Below are 21,536 nucleotides of genomic sequence, written 5' to 3'. Positions count from 1 at the left end.
CACACACACACACACACACACACACACACACACACACACACACACACACACACACACACACACACAAACAAAAAAAAAGAGAGAAAAAAGTGCCACGGTGTTAAAAGCATTTGCACATATTGGTTTTCATATAGACAATAAAGCAATAAAAACAAACAGAAAAAGAGAGAGAGAGAGAGAGAGAGAGAGAGAAAGAGAGAGAAAGAGAGAGAGAGAGAGAGAGCACACTTCATTTTCACCATTGTGACCAAACCGGTTGAGCACTCACTGGACAACAGTTGGATTTATGGAGAACACACAAATCCTACCCCAATCAGTCGTGTTATTTCACCTCAGAACCCACTGTGTGTTTATGTCCTGTACAAATGGCTAAAAGGACAACATTGTAACCCTTAAATCACGTAATATTGCCAAAGGAATCCAATTTTACAGTTTGCTAGTTATTTTTTTTTTTGTCCTCTTATGTATTTTGGTAAATTGCAAACAACTTAAACCTGAGGATATAGGACCCCCTACCCCCCAAAACACCCCCTCCCCAAATATTACAACACTAAACAATGCAGGTTTTTCTTCTTTTGTTTTTTTGGGAAAACGTTTCTCAGTTTTCTGTTATCTATAGTTAGTTTACACATTTTCAAACCTGGCAGCACTACGCAGACAGAAAAGACAAAAAAAAAAAAAGAAAGAAGACTTGTGCTATAATTAGTTACAAGATTGTGTGTCTACTAACTTTGTACAGATTAAAAGAAGCTCCTCGGACCTGGATCCACACGGCAGAGGGCGGGGTCGGGTGGGAGTTTCTGTTCGACATTTAAGTTGCATATTATCTCAGGGTGGCACACTCACAAAGCCAAACTTGACTCCATAGATAGTGTATGATAAGCTAATACGTCCCTAAGACAGAAGGAATTTAAATCTGAGCCGGACGGCTCGGGTAGTAACCTGTTTGTGGTGAGTATTGGCAGCGTTAGCTCAGTAATTTGGTCTTTGGTTATTTAACTTTTGAAGGAGCATCGAGAAGTGGGACTTTCTTCTGCTGCGGATCACAGATCTGCAGCCTCGTGTTGCTCGTGTACTTCAGAGGCGAAGGAAAACTGACATGTCCTCACTCTGAGAGTTAAGCGGCCTAAATCCGTCGGGATAAACGGAAGGAGGGATGGAGGTGGGAGGGGTTGGGGGGATATTCCAAAGGCGGAGCTATTCTAATACATACATGCACACACACGCACACACACCAAATACACAGTAGGAGTTAGAGAAAGTGGCAGGTTTCTCCGTGTAGCTGGCTGGAGAGTAAAAGAGGCAGAGTCACAAAGGCTGTCTTTGGAATAAGCTCTGACTGCAGAACAGAACTTAAAAAACAAAAAAATGTTAACAGATTTAACAGACAACTGTTTGATCTTTGATTTCATTCCAAACCACATGGAAATTCTTGGAAGCGACATTCTGCTGTGGTTGGATGTTTTTTTGTTTTTTTTTTAAATCCCCCTCTCCACAAATAGTTAGCTTCAGGAAGTTCTGATGCATCGCCTCTGAGGAACATGTGCAACTCTTTGTCTCGAAGAGTGCCTCGTATTTACCCTGCTCTTTTACTGACCAAGTAGCCACAATCATGCACACAATAATAATAATAATAATAATAATAATAATTAAAAAAAAGGTGGTTTGAAAGTACTTTAAGACCAAACCAGTGAGTGCACAAATGAAAGAAATAACCGCAATAAGGAAAAGAACTGTTTTCCTTTAATGCTTGGCAGTGTGTAACGCGGAGCTGAACTACAAAAACACACCAGACAGAAGGAAAGAGGAGCTTCGCTCTTGACACTTCGCATCCTCTTTGCTTCTTCTGCTTCACACAAAAATATACTATGATTAAAAAATAGAGTCTATTATATTTTAAAAAAAGAAAAAGGCATTAACTAGAAGAAGAAGAAACACGAAGACAGAACCACAGCGCTAGCAAAACACTCGTCTTAGGAATGCTACGATTATTTTATTTAAAATTTTTTTTGAGTTACTGCTTCTTTTCTTCTTAGGCGTTACTTTCTTCATTTGTCTGGCGATCCAGCTAATTTTACTTTTTTTTTTTTTTTTTAAATGTGCTCTTAATGTGGAGAGGTTCTGCTGCACTGGCGGTCCGTTTAAACAGCCGGGCGGCACTGTCAAAACCACGGACGTTTGTGCAGGTTTTGAACGGATTCAAAATCTGCACAAACCATTGCAGAAGCATTTTATCCCCCCCGATGCTAGAATCAATTTCCAACCCAAAATTTATCATAAGTGTAATGTTAAGGTAAAATTGTAGAAAAAAATTATTAGGACAATCCAGTCTATGCAAAGAAAAAAAAGTAACTTTACACCTAGTCACTATTCCTCCTATTGTTATTACTGACACAACGTTCATCGTTTTTAAGGTACTCACACTTAAATGTGCTACAGTAAGAGCATCTGCACTAGACTGCAATGAAGGAATGTTTTCGAAATAAGACACTACGTAATCTTTAAATAATAATAATTTAAAAAAACGAAGACACCTACAGACATTGGTCCGACCGTACTATGGCAGTTTAAAGTTGTCCGAAGGAAGCATGCTGCTGAGAAACAAGACGGCGCCAAAAGACACGTCAGACGGTCGTTGTTTAAGAATCCCTCTCAGAAAAAAAGAAGGAGAGTTGGATGGGGTCAGAGGTGATGAACGCTAAGGATTCGTCGCACAAGTCATGCATTATTTCACTAACATCAGTGAGTGAGCATTAGCTGTAGCAAAAAAAGAAAAAAAAGAGAAGCAAAAACCATTTCTTTTTGGCGAAAAAGGAAATAAGTGTCGGTAAGATGGCGAATTTCAGTCTGCCTTCAAGAGAAACACGGGTAGAATTTTTTTTTTTTAAGGAGGCTAATTGGACAACAAAACAATCAGAGGGGGATGTAGAGCACATGCAAGATGCACACTTTCATTAATAGGCAGTAGTCAACGCTAAAGCATACATCAAATTAATACAAAAAATAAAAAGTACAAAATGCACACACGCACGCACGCGCACGCACACACACCTACAAAACAGTATATCAGATATATATCAGAATAAAACTCTACAAAGAACTCTATATATCAGCTATGTAACAATTATCGCCAATTGTTGTACCGGTTTCTGTTGTTGCATCGTCACGGGGGGTTGGGGGGGGCAAAGGTAAGGGGGAGGGGTTTGGTTCCCAGAATGGCAGGGTTAGAAAAGCCAAGAGTACTCAGAAAGAAGACAGGCTCACACACTCACAGAACAAATATCGACAGGGATCCAGAGACGAGGCTGTGGAAGTAAGGAGCGGGGGGCTGAGGAGAGCCACGGGGGCCCTGAAGGGTTTAGGGGTGTTATATCGAGGCTAGCTGGGGGGCGGAGATATACGTACATACAATAAATTAATTCATCTGTGGTTAATTTTGTCATCAATTAGAGGTTGTTTTTCTTTTTTCTTCTGTAGTAAGGAAGCTTGGATCAGACTGGGGTAGGAGCGACTCTTCTTAGGTGCTGAAGTACACTGTGGAAAGACGGAGCGGAACAAAGTGTTACAAGATTTTAAAAAGACACTACATGCGCACAGAAGGAAAGAAAAGGCTTCTTACCAATAATGACAATGAGGACAATCACACATATCACACCCAGGATAATCATCATCTGCAGTCAGCAAATTTTGGGGGGAAAGAAACACGTGTTAGAAAAGCAGAACAGTTTTCAACACGCCATAATCTAATCTTGTTAATATTACTTAACGTCAAAGCTGCGTTCTAACTGAGCGAGCGCACCGCCGTTTCCTCACCTTGGCATTCTTCCACCAGTATTTATTCTTCAGTTTTGCAGCGCTAGTCTCAAACTGAGAGGCTCCAGCCTGCAGGGCATCGGCCCGGTCGTCCAGCTCTGACAGCTTCTGATCACGCTCCAGAACCTTGTCCACGTTTACGCGCATGATGTCCACCACCTGAGGAAAGAGACGCGGCAAAAGCTTTACTCAGAGATCCAGACCGAGGGCCGACGTGAGTCTGAGTTACAATAACGATAAATGTCGCCAAAACTGATCCACAGGTGGGTAATTAAAAAGTGTACTAAAGTAAGAGACCAAGAAATCATTCAAGTAAGAATAAAAATGTATTTGGTAAAAAACGCGACTGTAGATTGTAGTAGAGCAAAACATCAATCATTAAAAATGTAAAAATTCCATCATCAAACGAACAAAAATACTCAATTTTGTGGATGTTTTGGTATTTTAAAAACCAAAATAAAAATTAAAAAAATCAGCCAAATTAAACATTTTTGCAAATCAATATACAATTTTGACAAAAAGTGTCTGTGTCTAGTAACTTTCTGGTTAGAGAATCCAGAAATTTGACTCGAGTGAGAGTAGTGACACTTCATCACTAAGTTACTCAGGTGAAAGTAAAAAGTACAGCGTAGTAAAATACTCCTTAAAGTATTTCCCCCCTGCCCCAAAAGGTTACTTAAGTAAATGTGTGTGTGTGTGTGTGTGTTGCTTGTGTTTTCACTTACCTCATCCACCTGTGCCTGCGTCTGCTGCAGACGGCGGTTGCTGGTGAGATTGGGAGGTTGCTGACTTCCTCCCTCTGGCGCAGGGGCTCCAGCTGCTGGGGCAGACCTGATAGTTGAAAAACACAAACCGTCGAGAAATAAATCAAGTACATCTTTTAAGTTCAAATTCAACTTACGGTGATTTGCTACAGCTGGAGTTCAAATAGTAGGTATTTATGATCTGTAGAAAAATACTAAAAGGAGAACAAACCTAATTTTGGAGTGCTTAATTCATTTAATTAAAAGTTACTATAAGTTATTGGTAGTTCCATCCATTGCGGAAGATCCGACGTGATCGGGATCTGAGAGCGCAATTGCGGGCTTTTGCAAAAGCTGAATGTCCACAGATGATGGCTGCAGCGACTGACAGAAAGTTAAAGCGAAAGTGTCATTTTATGACTGAAAAGTGAGAGAGTCAAGGGAAATGCCTCCCATGGTAACATGTAACAGCTACTTGGCACCCTGTTCTGTACAGCAAAGTGATTGGGAATGCAGATAATTTTTTTTTTTTAATCATCCACTGCTGTGCTTATTTAGGCGCCATATGTTACGCTCTTTCATTGTGCGTTTGGTACAATGATGAAGAATGGAAGACTATGGAGCTCAGCGATGTAAAACAGAATAAAGAAAAGTAAACCATAAAGGCAATTAACAGGTCAAACAAGGAAAATGTTCCATTTCTTTCCCTTTCATTGAATTCGTGCAACTGAAAATGTTTTTCAGTTCCTTCATGCAGTCTATTTTGATCTTACTAAAAAGCTGTCAAATGTGCTTTGACATACAAACTGGGATAGTCTAGTCCTTTTCATCAAGGAATGTGGAGCATGTTTATCTTTCACGGTGAATAAATGAGTTTAAAATATTGACATTTGACCTTAAATCAAATCAAAACTTGGCCTTTGCCCAGTAAGGTCATATCAGTGCACTTTTGCTCATAGGCTTTGTTTTTATTCATTTGCACAGGTTGGAGTTTTAAAGAGTTGACTTTGTGTAACTCTGTCTAAAGGTCAACCCTTTATGATCAGACATTACTAATCCGTTAACAACAAACAAATCCTTTAGAACAGTTGGCCTATTGGTGCTTGAGGTCAACGCCATCCCAAGCAGTCAGAGACACAGAGCTCTAAGGTACGTTTATTTTTAGAACTGTCCCATTAGAACTGAAATGTGTCCAAATCAGCAAATACATTTACTGCTTAAAAATGATCTTTTAACATGTGTCGTCGCTGTGTGTGTGTGTGTTTTTTGTGTGTGTGCGCCTCCAATGAGCACCATGACAAAGGCACAATGTGTGTAGATGTTCATGCTGTCATCACCTCCCAACTAACGCCGGGAAGACTTGCCAGCGCAGCGGCGAGGTTACTCGTCAGCTTCCGCATCCTGTGAAAAACCACCAGCTGTGTTTCAATCCAGCCGTGTGGATTTACTGCCACTCTGCTGTTCTGTCTGAACATGCTGAGCGCAGGGGAGTCTTCTTGTATTTCTAAAACTGAAGCTTAGTCAGAATATAGATGCAGCTTGATAAGCAAATGAGTGTTGTGTCTGTTGTAACATGGCTCTGAAAACAAACAAACAAACACACCAAAAAAAAAACAGGATGCTGAAGGAAATGTGATCTGGCAAAGGCAGCTGAAATGACAAACGGGGAAGGTGAGGGTTCGCATGACTCTACAGGCTACTGCTGATGTGAGATTTGCTGTGAAAGCTAAATATATTCAACCCTGTTTTGAGACAGTGCTTATTAATATAGTTTTTCCCTGTGGCTTATAAAGCAGGCTGCTGAAACACTGATGGATCCTTAAAGTAGATAGATAGACAGACAGACAGACAGACAGACATCTTTTTTGAAAATTTTTTCCTTTGTTTGAATATTGTATACTGTTTTATCATTTAGTTTGATTATGTAAATATTCTATTCCCTTTTTTAAAATATATTTTTGGTTCTTTATTTTTTTTCATTTACTTCTTTAGATTTATTGCTTAGCTTATTTCAATAGGAAAACATGTATTTATAGTCTAAACTCATTTCCAATACCAGTATCCATATAGGCTGTTGGTTACAGCAAAATCAATTTTATGTAAGGTTTCAAATGCAAATGCAATTCAAAGTGAAACCATATCACTCTTTAAGACCCAACTATATTGCCAAGTAATTCTTATAACAAAACACAATTAATTTAAATAAACCATGGTTTGTGAACCTTAAGAAATTATTTTAGTTCGCAAACATTTTTGTGGTTTAGAATTCTCCTCTACTTCAGTTTTATCGAAGTTGTTTGTGACTATGCTTTATAAATAATTTATTAAATAAAATGTTGTGACTGGAAATGCATGCCGTTTGATTTTCAGTACTGGACAGTGACATTTCAGCACTGGACAGCGCCTCAGCATCCCTCATCAGCAGCCGTCTGATCTAAGCCTCTCTGTCTCTTTCTGTTTGATGTTACATGACTTTGCTCATACATTAAGGTCCACCATTACGTCCTATGGAGCTACAATAAGGCCATGTGTGACTATTACAACTATTAAATCTTATAACACTAACGAGGATGGGGTTCGGGCTTCTCAGTGCCTTTATGTAGACGTTTTCTATTCTGGTCACAAATGTAGAAAAAACTTATAGAGCGTGATGCCACGGGTGGGTGATATGTTGCTGGCACGAGGCAATTTAAATGTCATATAAAGACTGGCAGACGGAACTATAATGCTGCCTTTTCTTTACCTCCACCTTTTAAAAACAAAATCCATCGAAATGATACAGCAGATAACAAAATGCATCAATAAATATATTTAGTTTGTATTATTTAACCGAGGTATCACGAACAAGAAGAAATGTGGACAGATATGTAGCTGTCCGCCCTCGCATGACAATCGACGACATACAGTAGGAGGCTAGGCTATCCCCACCCCCCGCTGTAGGTTACAAATATCACGGGAACTAGGCCTAAACCAAATTCAAGCCTAATATTTCTGCCAAAAATAATAACATATTGGAATATTCGGCAATTACTGTCGACACTTTGAACACTCAAAAGACTGACGCGGCTGAAACAGTCAGGGTTTGTTGAGCTTTGTGTCCTTGCTGTTTCTGGAATTAGCTTAATTCGTCACCTGCTGTTCGGTAACACCAAAACGAAGCCGTGAGTGTGTTCACTAAAAAAATGTCCATGTTAGGCAATACGTTATTACATACTTTTAATTGACTCGGTGTGTGGTTTCATAGACTGGTGTCCTTTTCATTTCAAACCAGTCCAAACTGGAAAAAAATATATATATACGTGCGTGCGTACAGGCGCGAGCGAGAATTCATCGGACGACCAACTGAAAGCGAGAAAAAAAAAGAAAAGAAAAAACAGCCGGCCTCGTTCGTTTAAAAAGAGAACATTATACGGCTAATAATGCCCCTAATAGAGAGATAAACCCGATGCCTCCATCTGCTCCAAGGTTAGGCCGATTCGTTAGCGTCTGTGTTCACGTTCGGCTCACGTTATCAGACAGAGACGGCTCCTAAAATGAAATTAAATCCAACAATCTTCGACTATTAATATCGTGACAGTTGAGAAAAGCTACGTGATACAGCGGAGAAGTCGCTGCACATCCCCAAAATAGCTTATCAATTTCAGTCGTCAGTGCGGAATTGTATCAACTCGGGATTTTATTTTCAAATTAGCATTACAAGGGTGCTTGTACTTACATTTTCCTGGTTGTATTAGCTCGACAGCTGCGCTGAAATCCGGACTGGAGATGTTAGCGCGCACTAAGTGGCTGGCAGATGGATGTGGATTGCCTTCTGCGCTCCTCTCTACCCTCTGGCAGCCTTTGGTTGGTTATTGTGGCGTTTCCCTGCCTATATATCCTAGGAGGAGCACTGAATTGTGTCCCCGCACTACAAAAGGGTTCTCTTTCTGTTTTCCTCCTTGTTTGTGACGATGCGGCACCTGCAGGCTGTCAGTAGAGCCCGGGTCTGTGTGGTAATGAAGGTGTAATAAACAGCCGCCTGGATTAGGTGCACAAAGATGGCTCGGTGACGTCAGCAGCGGCGAGTTTCATGTTGAAATGGGTGGCTTACACTTCAGACACACCGCTTTACCTCCCCGGAGAGGGATGTTTTTATCCTCGGATACAGTAACTGGATGTCTCCTCGGACGCTCTTCAAAGACCATACATGTTCTGTGCAGAACGGAGTTTTAAGCTCCTCAAATAGAGCTAATGTTGATTTCAAGACTGTATGTCAACAAAATGGCGTTCTTGGAAAGGGGGTGTGGCGAGGCTCACACTGGGTGCCTGTTATCATTCATAGTAAACATGAATGTTGGACATGCTGGGGCATAAGACTACCTTAGACTAAATTGTCTAGCATGTCCCTTATAGTTAGGTAACTTATATTTTTGGACTGATGCTTTACATTTAACACTTTATTTTGGATGTGTTTAATTCATGTAATGACAGATGTTTCAAGTTTGGTTCCTTCCTCCTCCTTCGGTGTTTTCATACAATTGTCGTAAAATATGAATTAATGAATATTAAGTGAAAAGATATAATGTATATTAATTTTAATAGCACTTTTCTCAAATAGTTCCTTCTTTCAGAGTTGGGCTACAATGAAAATTACACAAATATACACTGTTGCACTCTCTCTTAATAGGTTGTCAGTGCATTGGCTTCAGAAATAACTGAAGAGATTATTGGAGGAAAATTATGAGACAGAATTTGAATTTTGATATTTACATAAAACTAAAAGAAAATCCTTTTTGTTGCAGATGGCATAATTTTGTCCACATTTACTACTCGTCTTATCGGAAACAGTAAGGTTCATCCAAATAGTTTGGCTTTAAGCCTGATTCAAAAACATCAGCTTTGCTTATTTTTCTACAGTGCTGTTAAAGTTTAATGGAGAGCAGCAAAAGTAAATGAGGTGGGTTAGCTGTGCTTACCAGCAACTGATGGGCTCTTTAAGGACATAATATTGTGGAGTATCATCTCTACTGGCTGAAAATTGAGTTGTTAGAATGTCATTACAGTCATGAGACGGTCACAGCAACCGTCTTCAGTCATAGGTTTCTTCAGATATGTTGCAACACTGACTGCTACTGGAAGACCCTTCTGCCCAAAAATTACCATTCAAAGTGGTGCTTTGAAGACACTTGGATGATATGAGTTGTGTCATATTGACGTAATTCATATCATTCAGGACTGAACTACACAGATACTGAGTGTAACAGCATGATCATGTGACATAGTCAACAAAACTTTGAAACAGAAGAAGCTGTTGTCTCTTTGCCAGCCTTCAAGGACTCTATCAGGGAGAAAACCCACATGACATATTTCTTTGCTGGCAAGAAAAGGTCCTACATCTTAAAAAAAAAAAAAATAAATAAAAAAAATTCCTGGATCCAAAGTTGATCAGTTTCCAGCTGGCAACTGTATGCTTCTGGAAGAAGGATGCTCTTCTTATTGGGTCTTCCAGCACCTTCTGGATCATAATGTTGGTTCTTTGCACCAAGAAGTTTGATCAAATATCCAGCCAGGATAAAGGATAAAAAAGGAAGAAAAAAAGGTTACAGGAATTTGAATGTGTGTCTTCAGTTTTCTAAAGCTACTTTAAAAAAAACCACCAGTTCCCTATAACTACAAATATCTTACCCAGTAATCTGTGCTAACTGTTCCAGAAGTATCAAGTTGCTCAAAATAAAATATGGCTTCATTTCCACCTTCATTTGGCTCATTATTCTGTTATTTCACACTCAAAACAGACATTCCCCGACATAGATTTTGTATAACCACACTCTGAACAGCTTTACTTCCTGAGAGGAAGGACAATGTTGATAACTAAAAGCTATTTGATTATTCGTAACGTTAAGCAATCTTTTAGGAACGCGTCGTACCTGCAGTTTTTGGTTTCACCACATGGTGGTACCAGAGGACAGCTTTGCGACATTAAGTATAACTCGGAAAAGACGGTGAACGTTGCCTTAGTAACCATCTCTGTCACAATGTCACGGTCATTTGGCACAGCACGCCAACATGAGATGCTCTCCCAACTTTGACCCAGAAGATTAGCAGGCGGAATGCAGCAGGAACAGAAGAAGTGTCTGTCTCTTTGGCAACAGACAAAATGTAAATTAATGGGATTTTTTTTTTTTTGTAAATGTCCCATCAATTTACAAAAATGGAACATAAATAAAAGGCACATTTATTTTTTTAAACAACCTAAAATGTATTTTCTTCACTTTTTAGAGACTGTCAGCAAATTTGATAAATTGTTCTTCAATTGATTTATTTTTTGTTTATGTTGAAATGTTGCATGTTTGGACATTTATTCCCGCTGGTTTTGGATGTCGTGCTGCTGGAAGGAATTTTGCTCTTACTTTTGGACATTTATGATACACAAGTGTGGCAACAACTTGTGTGCTTTTGAGATTTTTTACATCTCTAAAGCTACCAGAGATCCTTCCTGTCCACATCACCATCCACAATGACTCTTTGAAGACACTTGGATATTAAATGTTGCAGCATTTAATTCCCATTTGGGATAAAGCAAGCATTTTTGAATGTTTTTACTTTAGAATAGAATGTGAAGACTTCCTACTGCATTTGCATATAATGTCAGTAGAAGCTATTCTGAGGAATTTTAACTTTAAATGATTTTTTGAAACGCACCACTATTATTCAACACGATGGACTGAGACGTAAATCAAAGTGTGTATTTTTTTTTCCTTCACTTCAGTTTATCTAAATTTATTTACATCAGATTTTGTGAGAGAGAGAGAGAGAGAGAGAGAGAGAAAAAGAATTATGAAAAACAACATTGCAACAGAGCTAGGAGCTGTTTATTTTCTGTTTTTATTTTGCTGAAAAGTGCCTTTACAGCCCCCCATAACGAATACAGTTTGGAGAAAATCCAGTGTAAAACCCTGCGAGGTTGTCAGTGGTCGACTAGAAGGTTTTGTGCTGAGGGTGTTGTATGGAGTTACACAGACAGAACAAGCAGAGTCTGAGAACTTTCATTTCATGGCTCGATCTAATGGGATCAGAAAAGAGGATCATTAGAGGCGATGTGTCACGCGACAATTTATTTTTACTTTAAAGCATTTATATCTTTCACAGTTGAGGTCCTGTTTTGCATTTGATAATCTGTCAGCTATCACAAGAGGTGTGCAGCACCTAAAGCCGAACATATTTAAAACACCCTTTCGAGGTCATCCTTTCTACATATTGCTTTATTGTGCAAACAACAGTGCAAAGGAATCAAACGCGCCGCTAACTCAGAGGTTTGGTGGAAGGAGTGACGTATTGCGCCCACGTTTGGGAACGCGGCTCTGAATCAAACGTGCGCCGGACGGCCCTTTCTCAGTAGACCCACGATATTGGCACCCACTGTGGGGTGGAGGTGGCCTGCTCCATGGCCTCCTCCACGCCTTTCACGCTCTCGTCTACGTCGTTGTTGACGAGAACCACGTCAAAGTAGTGTCCGTATGTGCTCAAAATGGCGTCCGACTCTTTCTGGATCATCTGAAGGTTTTCAGTCTGCAAAAATAAATAAATAAATAAATAAAATAAATATCAGATCATTTTTTTTTATTATTATTATTACTTTGTTCAGCTTTTCAAACAAATCTACCATGCTTTGCAAAAGTATTCAGAACTTCTTGTACTTATAAAAATAATGTGACAAATCCAGATAAATTAGCATAGTAGTTTTAGGTAGATTAATAAAATTATAATATTCGGCCAGGATTGTCCTGAAAAAGAGACTTTTGATCTCAATGGGATTTTCCTGGTAAAATAAATATAAAATAAAGTAAAAATATATATATATATATATATATATATATATATATATATATATATATATAAAACATTTTTCTAAATCACAGCTCCCCTACACTCTGACACCCCAAAGCAAAATGCATCAAAAAACATGAACTTCACAACTATGAACAGGTTTATGATGGTCTACCAAATAAAATTCCAGTAAAGCATTGACTTTTGTAGTTGTAATGTGACAAAAGGTGAAAAAAGCACATAAAGAATGACTTAATTATTTTTAGAGGCATTATTTTTGTTGTTTTTTTGTTTTGTTTTTGCATGTAGCACCTGTGCAGCTGTGTTAGTAGGAGCGATGAACACCACCAGTGGAGCAAAATCCGCAGTCCGAACAAGTTTCAGGGTCTGGAAGAGGAATGACCATTCAATAAACTGGCAGTTGGAAACAATATTATTAGTTTCATTACATAAAACATAATCATCTAGTGTAGCAGAAATCAAAACACGGTCTCTCTTCTACCTTTGAAATTTCCTTAAATGAGGTTCTTTTGAAATGTGAGGATGTTGGCTGTTTTCAAAATGCTACAGTTGGACTGAACATGTGCGAATGTAAAGTGTAATGTTGGAATTATTACAACATCCAAAATGTACTGGCAGCCTGGATTGAGGTGGATAAAAAGAGTTTAAATGAATTACCATATGTTCTTTTTTCATTAATATAACCTCACCATAAAAAAAAAAAGTGAAAATCCAATATTCAGACCCAACTGTTTAAAGCACATAATTCCTACTGTTTTTGTTTGACATTTGTACATCATGTCAGATCTAAGAAGCCAAGAGTCCAAAACGCTGACCTGTGGTTCTATGTCCAGCACGGCAACTTTGCCTTGATCGTGGATCTTGTGGATGGTCTCGAACTTGGTTCCGAACATGAATCCCTGAAAGCTGCCGTATTCCAGCAGCTCGTTTTTGGAGATGCACTTGGTCATGTCTTCGTTTGAGATGAAGTAATACTCCTGTCCGTTCTCCTCGTCCTTTCGCTGGGGCCTGGTGGTGTCTGCGCACATTCAACGTTAAAGAGTAAACGGAAACAGCTCTACGAGATGAGCAAAAAAAAAACAAAAACCCAAAAAACAACAAAACAAGTGAGCAGTCTTTCTACTCACGTGGTGCAGGGTAAGTGAATTTCTCAGGGTATTTTGTTAAAAGAGAATTTTTGATGTGGCTTCTCCCAACACCAGGCGCCCCTAGGAAGGAGCAAAATTCTCTAAATGTCACCTTTAGAGAGACACTGTAGCTCAAAATGAACTCAAATGTATCACATTTTTTTTAGAAGAAGTGCACTCCTAGGTACAAATATGTGTTTTATAGTTCAAAATTTGGAATGAAGTTCCTGCAAATTGACAATTGGCCCTTTATTTTAAACAACAAAGCTTACCGATTAGCACAAGAGTTTTCCTTTTAAAAGCAGGGAGCCTCACAACCTCCTCATACGAGATCACGTCCAGCTGGTCGAAAACTGCAGGAGGACAGTTTAGTTTGTTTAGACAAAACTCGCAGCACGGAGTCGGCGACATGTGCAAAAAGCTGCACTCACTGGAGCTGTGTTTGGCGAGGTACTTGTCTTTACACTTCTTTTTCTTTCCGAACGGACTGCAGGACTGCCTGCTCTGCTTGGCCTTGCTTTTGCTGGCCACCCTCCTGCAAAGAAAAAACACACACACACACACGGATTGAGCCGGGAATCTGTGGAATGCGGCGCCTGCGTGCGTCCGTCACCCCGCAGGATTTCGTTTCGGCTGCACTGAAGAAACGTCAGTCGTTTACCATTCTTGGAGTTCTGGAGAGGGTATCAGTCCGGCGAAGTCGACGGCGCTGCTCTCCACTCGGCCCTGCCACCAGTTTGGATCCTGCTTGTTGATGATGTGGATGATGTCGCCCGTCTGGAACTTCAAACCGGCCTCTTTGCAAGGAATGAGGTCGTCCGTGGAAGGGTCGTAGTCGAACTGAGCCCTCATGTACATCTGCAGATTAGGGTCAGATCCATGTGATGCAGTGAAAGACCGTTTTATTTATTTATTTATTTTAAGTAAACTAAATATATTATTTTAACAGTGCGATGAGTAATCTGTCGACTCTTCTACATGGGTGTGAAAAACAATACCAGTGAACTGCTCAGTTCACCAATTCTTTTACAAAGAGCAGAAATGTGAGAGATGAATCTCTGAGCCTGATCATTCTTTACTGAAATTAAAATTCTTAAACAAAAAGGAATGAGAAACTGCTGATTTCTTATTGACAATTGCAGTATAAGTTTTTTTAAACAACCTGCATCACAGATAATTATATACATATTCAATACTCTAGAGCTTTTGCAAATAACCTTTAAAAAGGTATTAAACATCCTTTGAATAAGTCCAGATTTTTGTATATGCGAGTGGATGTCCCAGGTGTCCTTTTGGATGCTAAACATCTAATTTTAAGTAAGTATGTTAAAAAGAAAATAACATATATTTTTATATAAATTAATAATTTTCATTTTGCTTCGTGTTTTTTTTTTTTTTTCTTTTAAGTGTCCAACAGTATTTTAAAACACGTCTTCCTTACTTTTTGGTACCCCAGATACAGATGTGTACAAAGAAAAACAAAACAAAACAAAGAAATGTCATCTTTTATTTTTAATCACAAAATATACCAACAATAGATTTAGAAAAAGACACCTTTTAATGAGGGTATATTTACTAAAATGGAGGAAAAAAAATACATATTAAAGAAATAAAAGAAGTGTGTTTGCTTTACATTTTTTACCGAGGGTGTCAATAAGTTTGGATGGGACTGGAGATTTGTAGTATTCCAAAACACTCCACTGGGAACTTTCCCAGCACACAGACACTTTTTTACCACTAATCTGCATAAAAGTGCAGTGGAGTGTGCTGGATCACTAAATCAATGTTCTTAATAAAGAAAGCAGATAATGTTCATCTGCACCAACTAATGGTCTACAAACTGGAAGCTAGGTTTGCCATCACTGATCACAGCAAATATAAAGTCTTAAGCATTGGGGAATAAAAATCACTTTTACAGATTAGTTATTAAAAATCACTATTAAATTCCTCTTCTAGTTAGATTCGTCTGCAGCATGTTACAAGCTGCGGTTTTTCAGTGTGTTTTGAATCAAGAGCATCCATTTTCCCGGCAGGAAAATGGATGCCTGAATTAGCACACTGTGTCCAGTAGATGGCAGTATGAAACCCACTATTAGTGCGTTTCATGCTAAAAAAAAAAAAAACTACTGCTAACGGTTGGGATTATCCTTCAACGTAAACTAATTTCATAGTCACCTGATTAAGAGAAGAGTCACCTAAACAAAATCATTTCAAACAGGAAAGTGAAGAAAACATGATTATAGCAGTAATAAAACATGCTAAGGCTAGGGGGCAGCGTGACGGCGGGGCCTTACCTCACACACTCTGGGTCGACCCTGCATCTTGGGGATGATCTTCATCGTTACTACGCCAGTGGTCTCTTTCTGCAAGGCGAGGTTTTAAATTTGAGGAATCAGGCGAAACAAAAGACGAATTTAAAAGCTTAAGATTTCCGACTTACTAGAATTTTTTGGAGCTGATCCACAGTGTGGTTTGTCACACTTTTTCCATTGATTTCTGCTATTTCATCCCCTTCGTGTATGGAGCCTGAAAAGAACAATCCAAATATTTTTTTTTGCTTTTTTTTTTTAGGACTTCTGCCTAGGTTTTGGCCTGTACATAAAACTAAATATTTAACAAACTTGAAAGATATTTGGAAAAAAAAAAAATCTTCTTAGCCCTGTTCTGGCTGTTAAGCACATGTCATACATGCCAAAGCTTTTGTCCTGTGTTTCTTTTGGATTCACAATTAAAACTGCACGATATGCCACAAAAAAATATCGCAATCATGTAATCAGTGTTTGCGATATATCGCAAAGATCTTTGTTATTCCAGCTAAGCTTCAAAACTGTGTTTTTTCTCTCCCTGTTGCTAGGATACCTTGGTGTAAATGTAAATGTTAATTTGGACATACTTAGGAAAGGAAACATTAAATAAATTCAACTGTGTACTCTCTCAAATTTTTTATTTTATTTTTACTCAGAAAAAGACCTCAAGCTGCATGTTGCTTAATCGTTTAAACTCCGTCTCGGGGTCCCCAACATCACATGAATCATATACCAAAGAAAAGATGAAAAGTCACCTTGTCTGTGGATCATTCCCCCGTGTAATATCCTGGCCACCGTGCAGCGCTGCTTTTCGTTTAATTTCAGCGTGACGCCCTGCAGGCGAGCAACACAAGACAACAGTCAGCAACTCATATCCAGGCGTGAAGCGACCGGAGGCCTTTCGCGGCGTAGAGCATACCATCGGCTCGGAGGGATTCTTCTCAAAGGCGACTTCTTTCATGCTGGTCGGCTCTGATCCGTTCATGTGTCCGGCGCAACCGTTGGTGTAGGACTCAGCTCCTCTGTCCTCCAAGGTCTGCATGGCCAACTGGGGAGGGATAAAGACGAGAAAATGAGGCACTCGCATAAAAAATGGATCAAAATATGAACTTTCACACTCCGATCCGACGGTTTTAATAATAATATTCACACTTGTGTGCATCCCAAAAAAAAAACAAACAAAAAAAAACTGTTTCATTTGCAACTTCGTTGTGTGTTCAAGGTTGAATATTAACCTGCCGTTTTAACACCCGATTAAGCACCTCCTGTCATCTGCTCCCCCCACCCCCCAGCTTCATGTAGTCATGGAAACAACGAGCGACATCAGGTGATGAAAAGATTTGAAAAAAAAAAAATAGAAATCATCTTCTGACTTTTTTGGAATTTAACACCGAAATAAAGTTGCTTCATGCAAACCACAACATTCTTCCAGGAAAGGCTGAGGGATCGCATTAAATGTCAAGATAAGATGGTTTGCAGGATCAGAAACTTTTCTAAGTGAATCTCTGAGCTATGACCTGGGAGGCCTGCATCATCAGCACAAAGTTCCTGCATTAAAAACGACGCATCAGCGCCACTTCAGCAGAAAGGGAGCTTCAGCACAACAATAAACCAATAAATATCATCATCGCTCTGCTGCGCCTCCTCCGGACGTGCCGCATTTTCTCCTCAATCCCACTTCTGGTTTCTGTATTGCGGACTAAACAGCGGCCAGGGAGGCTGACGGTTATTTATACCGGCCTGGTGCGAGCAGGAAGAGATCCGACGCTCGGCAGATGAAGTTACATCCTCTGTGTCGCCGTAAACATCCTGAGGGGCTAAACTCCAAAGTCCTCCCTGCTCACTTTGTTTAGCCTCACAGAGCTAAAACAACTGGAGCTAAACAAGTTGCACAACCCGAGACGGTTACAGCTCACGCATGATTGGTGCAGCGGGACTTTTTAATGACCTCAAATTAGACGGGATGCCTTCAAAATGCCATCACGGCGTCCGCATTCTTCTAAGGCTTTTCATGAGAGAGTGTTGGAGCGATTCAAATTTCCACTGATGGCGTGGAGGATACTAATGTGACACTGTCCCTCCCCGACCTGTTGCTGTGAACTGCTGCTCAGCTCATTATAAACAACCACACTTTTCCCTCGCTTTCAAAAAATAAAAAATAAATAAAAATCTAGTTCTGCTTTTCGGTCATGGTGTGGAAACTCAAAGTCAAAAGGCTGACTTGCTGGCTAAGCAGATAGACTGACTAATTATCCTACCAATATTAGCAAATAAAACAATAATATTCATGGCAACAAGCATTTTGCGGGTGTTTTTATTTTTAACTTTTGCTTAAGTCCATGTGTCAGAATTTAAATTTGACATAGTTTTAGTTTTAAATGGAACAACAGGTTCATGTTCTAGATTTTTGCCTTAAAGGTTCGTATACGTACTGTGGAACCATCAGCTTTTACGGAAGCACTTAACTGCCAGAGCTTGGAAATAAATTCAGGAGCAGCATTTCATTTAAACGAGAATATTTTCTCATTGTAACGAAAAGCAAAACTCATTGAAACGAGAAAGCATTAAAGGGTTTGTTATAACAGGATTTATAACTCAGCTAAACCAAAATATCTTCTCTTAATAAAGAAAGGCCATAACAGAGAAACAGCAGCACCTCTTGGGATTTTTAAGTGTCATCTAGAAGACATAGGGTGAGGAGGAGAGTCAGAGACAAAGTTGGAATCAGTCAGAGGAGCGCATTTTTATCTTGTTAAAACTAAAAACTTTGTCGTTATAATGAGCTATAAAACTTGTCTAGTTGTAACAACAAATGTTCTTGTTTTATCAAATTTTGCATCTTGTTTCTGTTACTCCTGAATTTATTTCCAAGTTCTGGCCAACAAAACAACTTTAGTAAGCTTTACTTCAGCCCGTTGCAGTGCGAGGCAACAGGCGGAGGAGGGGCAGTGCTCTTTTACAGAAGTCTCACGTCTGACATTTTCTCTGGTGTCTCGTTTTCCCTTCCTTTTTTTTCCCCCCACTGTAGAAAAGAATAAAAGGGGGCGGGGGAGTAAGGTTGACAAGATCCTTGCTGAACTTGAATGCCACTTTTTGGGCATGGAGACACAGGACAAACAAAAGCAGACTCTAAAATGCTCCTCAGGCGTCTGTGGAGCTACAGTAATGAAGAAGTCAGACTAAAGCACTGCAGTTCAACTTTATGTAGACCAAAAGTGAATGATTTCCATGCGAAAAGGAAGTATATAAAGGCATGATGCGTCCTATCATTTTTGATAGCACAGCTAACCGTAAACGCCGATGTTTATGTGAACTCCTCCGATCATTACCTTAATTATTTAGATTCACAAAACTCTTCCAAAACCAGCACATTACATGATAAACAGAGGCTGAAAGATCCGAAGTATAAAACGAGGTTTCTACCACACAGACAACAGAAACAGCCTTCCTGTTATCTGCTACAAGTCTTGGTCTCTCTTGCTCTTTGGCAGCTAAACTGACATCTCTGTGCCCCCTCATAATTCCATTTAAAAACCTCACTGATGCGCTTACATCACTCAGGATGTGGTAGTAGGTTAGATAAGATTTTTAATTTTCTGACTAGACAGTGGACAGTCAGGCCCGAACGGTTTCGATCAAGAAACTGCTTTAATCTGGATCTATTTACCTCATTTGCTGCCAAGAGTGGAATCCACTGATTCCTCGAAGTGGCCACCCTGTGGTCACTAAAGTTTAAACTGTTATGACACCAATAACAGTTTAAACAAAAGCACAAAAATTACAGTTCCTTGGAACAAACACTGGGGGTGGGGGGTGATTCAGCAGCAGCTTCAAGGGTTGTTGATGTTCAAACAGGGCGTTCGATTCTCACTTTGTTCTGCTTGACAGCCATCTTTCCTTTAACCATGTGATTTAAAGGATTCGTGATGAGCTGAAAGCAAACACCACCGGTGGACATAGTGACAACCTCGCAGAAAACAGAGCAGGACAGGGCATGTCCTCAACAAGAAACGCAAGTTATAGGCAGTTCCCCTTTTCATTAAACAGGCATCCCCCACTGTTAAGATAACGTGACCTCACTGGGAGACAGTGATTTAACCAATCTGCACTGGGCCCAAGGACAAAGTCGTGTGATTGGAGTGGCAAACTGCTGATATGAGGAAAGAAGCTTCCTCCCTTCCCCTCACTATCTCACTAGTGCTGACCTTTCAAGTTTTTAAGAGATATTCTGCAACAATGACCTGCTTAGTATATGTCCAAATCCCCTCCGTTTTGCTGCCTGGACATTTAACTTGAGTCAAAATTATTGTTCTTACAACAGAAACACAGGCTGGAGCAGCTTGATGAAGTAAACAACCTGACTTCACCTGACTGCTGAAGCTAATTCCTGATCCAAGCCTGTGGGAAAGTTTTACGCAACAAACTGAACAAAGCAAAGAGCAACTGGGTAGCAAACTGTACAAAATGTAGAATGTAAAAAACCCTAAGGAAAATACAAGGCCTACTGGTGATCATTTGAAATGTTCAGCATGCAACAGTTTATTATAACCTCAACTGCTTACTCACTGTCCTATGATCACAGCCAGAAATACACACTTGTCAGCTGTATTTGGACGCAGTTTGGCGTAAAATGCAGAAGTGAAATTCCCAATCAAGTGTCTTCTGGAGTCTAAAATAAGGTTGACAGACTGGAAAAGTGCAACGGTTGCTGACAAAGACCTGCTGATTTGACAAAAAAAGACACTTGAAGCTCTTATTTCGAAAATGATGGAGTTTATAACCAACTCCGCGGTTATAAACACAGCTAGAAAGACTGTGTTGTGATTTTACAAAGTTACAGGCAACAATGAGCACCCCATAATCTGCTACCCGGAAGCAAACACTTAAAAAAATAGAGGGGGAGACACAATAAATAAGGCAGACATCTTACCTTGTCAGATTTTGGTTTGTTTTGCAGGAGCTGCTCCAGGTACAGATCAGAAAGGGCTGTCCGGACGCTGTTCACCGGCTCTAGTGTGAGGGCAGGTCCGTTTTTATTGGATTCTAACGTCATCTTCTTCTGTTAGCTTAAAAAAAAACTGTGAACCCGACTTGCCCCCAGACCGAGGTCCACGGGAGGCTTGATGAAACTGCTGATAAGGACTCTTGACGACAGGATAAGTCGCCGTCTGGGGTAAAAGTCCAAGGTTTTAATCAGCAGCAGGTGACGAACAGGAGATAACTACAGCGGGGACACCGCTGACGAAGCAAGTAAACACACAACTGCCGCTGCTGCTGCTGCGCTCGGAGCGTCAGGCTCGTGCTGCGTTCAAGTGCCACTTCTAAGCTCCGAACATACACAACTTTACTCTTTTACTGTGATTTGAGGGGAAATAAACTAACCAGTTGCGTGAAAAAGTTTCAAAACATCTTGCACTGCTTTAAATAATGGCTTTGCAAGTACCATTAAACTTTCAAAACGTGTCTTTCAAACACATTTGTTAGGTTAAGTTGAAAACAATAACAATAATAATAAACAAGAATAGCTGTTTTTACCATTTTTAAATTAAAACAAAAATCAAAGAGAATTACAAACCATTTTCACACGGAAGTCGGAATTTCCAAGTTTTAAGTTGGAAGTCTGAGGTTTGTTCCGCAAAATTTTTAATCTCGAATATAAAACTTCCCAGATAATATTTATGTATGGGACCCACTTGAGTAAGGAATTCAAATGTTACTTC

The 21,536-nt window shown here is 39.7% G+C and overlaps 2 protein-coding genes across 2 annotated transcripts; both read right to left on the bottom strand.

Annotated features, from left to right (window-relative positions):
• Positions 1-614: 614 nt before the first annotated feature.
• On the bottom strand, positions 615-8,790 carry vamp2 (vesicle-associated membrane protein 2). The gene is made up of 5 exons (XM_007545888.2): positions 8,272-8,790; positions 4,539-4,644; positions 3,814-3,972; positions 3,620-3,671; positions 615-3,534 (listed from the first exon to the last, which is right to left on the bottom strand). Coding segments are annotated over exons 1-5 (336 nt in total). The 5' UTR covers positions 8,274-8,790; the 3' UTR covers positions 615-3,517.
• A 2,607-nt stretch (positions 8,791-11,397) lies between these two features.
• On the bottom strand, positions 11,398-21,113 carry mpp1 (MAGUK p55 scaffold protein 1). The gene is made up of 12 exons (XM_007545887.2): positions 20,747-21,113; positions 16,736-16,864; positions 16,572-16,650; positions 15,951-16,036; positions 15,805-15,873; positions 14,172-14,368; positions 13,942-14,045; positions 13,783-13,863; positions 13,511-13,591; positions 13,199-13,401; positions 12,675-12,749; positions 11,398-12,104 (listed from the first exon to the last, which is right to left on the bottom strand). Exons 1-12 carry the CDS (start codon positions 20,867-20,869, stop codon positions 11,928-11,930), a joined length of 1,404 nt encoding a protein of 467 aa, XP_007545949.1. The 5' UTR covers positions 20,870-21,113; the 3' UTR covers positions 11,398-11,927.
• Positions 21,114-21,536: the final 423 nt, after the last annotated feature.

Source organism: Poecilia formosa, unplaced genomic scaffold (genome assembly GCF_000485575.1).
Source record: "Poecilia formosa unplaced genomic scaffold, Poecilia_formosa-5.1.2 Scaffold14, whole genome shotgun sequence".
NCBI lineage: Eukaryota > Metazoa > Chordata > Actinopteri > Cyprinodontiformes > Poeciliidae > Poecilia > Poecilia formosa.
This window is presented reverse-complemented; position numbering and strand designations above follow the sequence as displayed.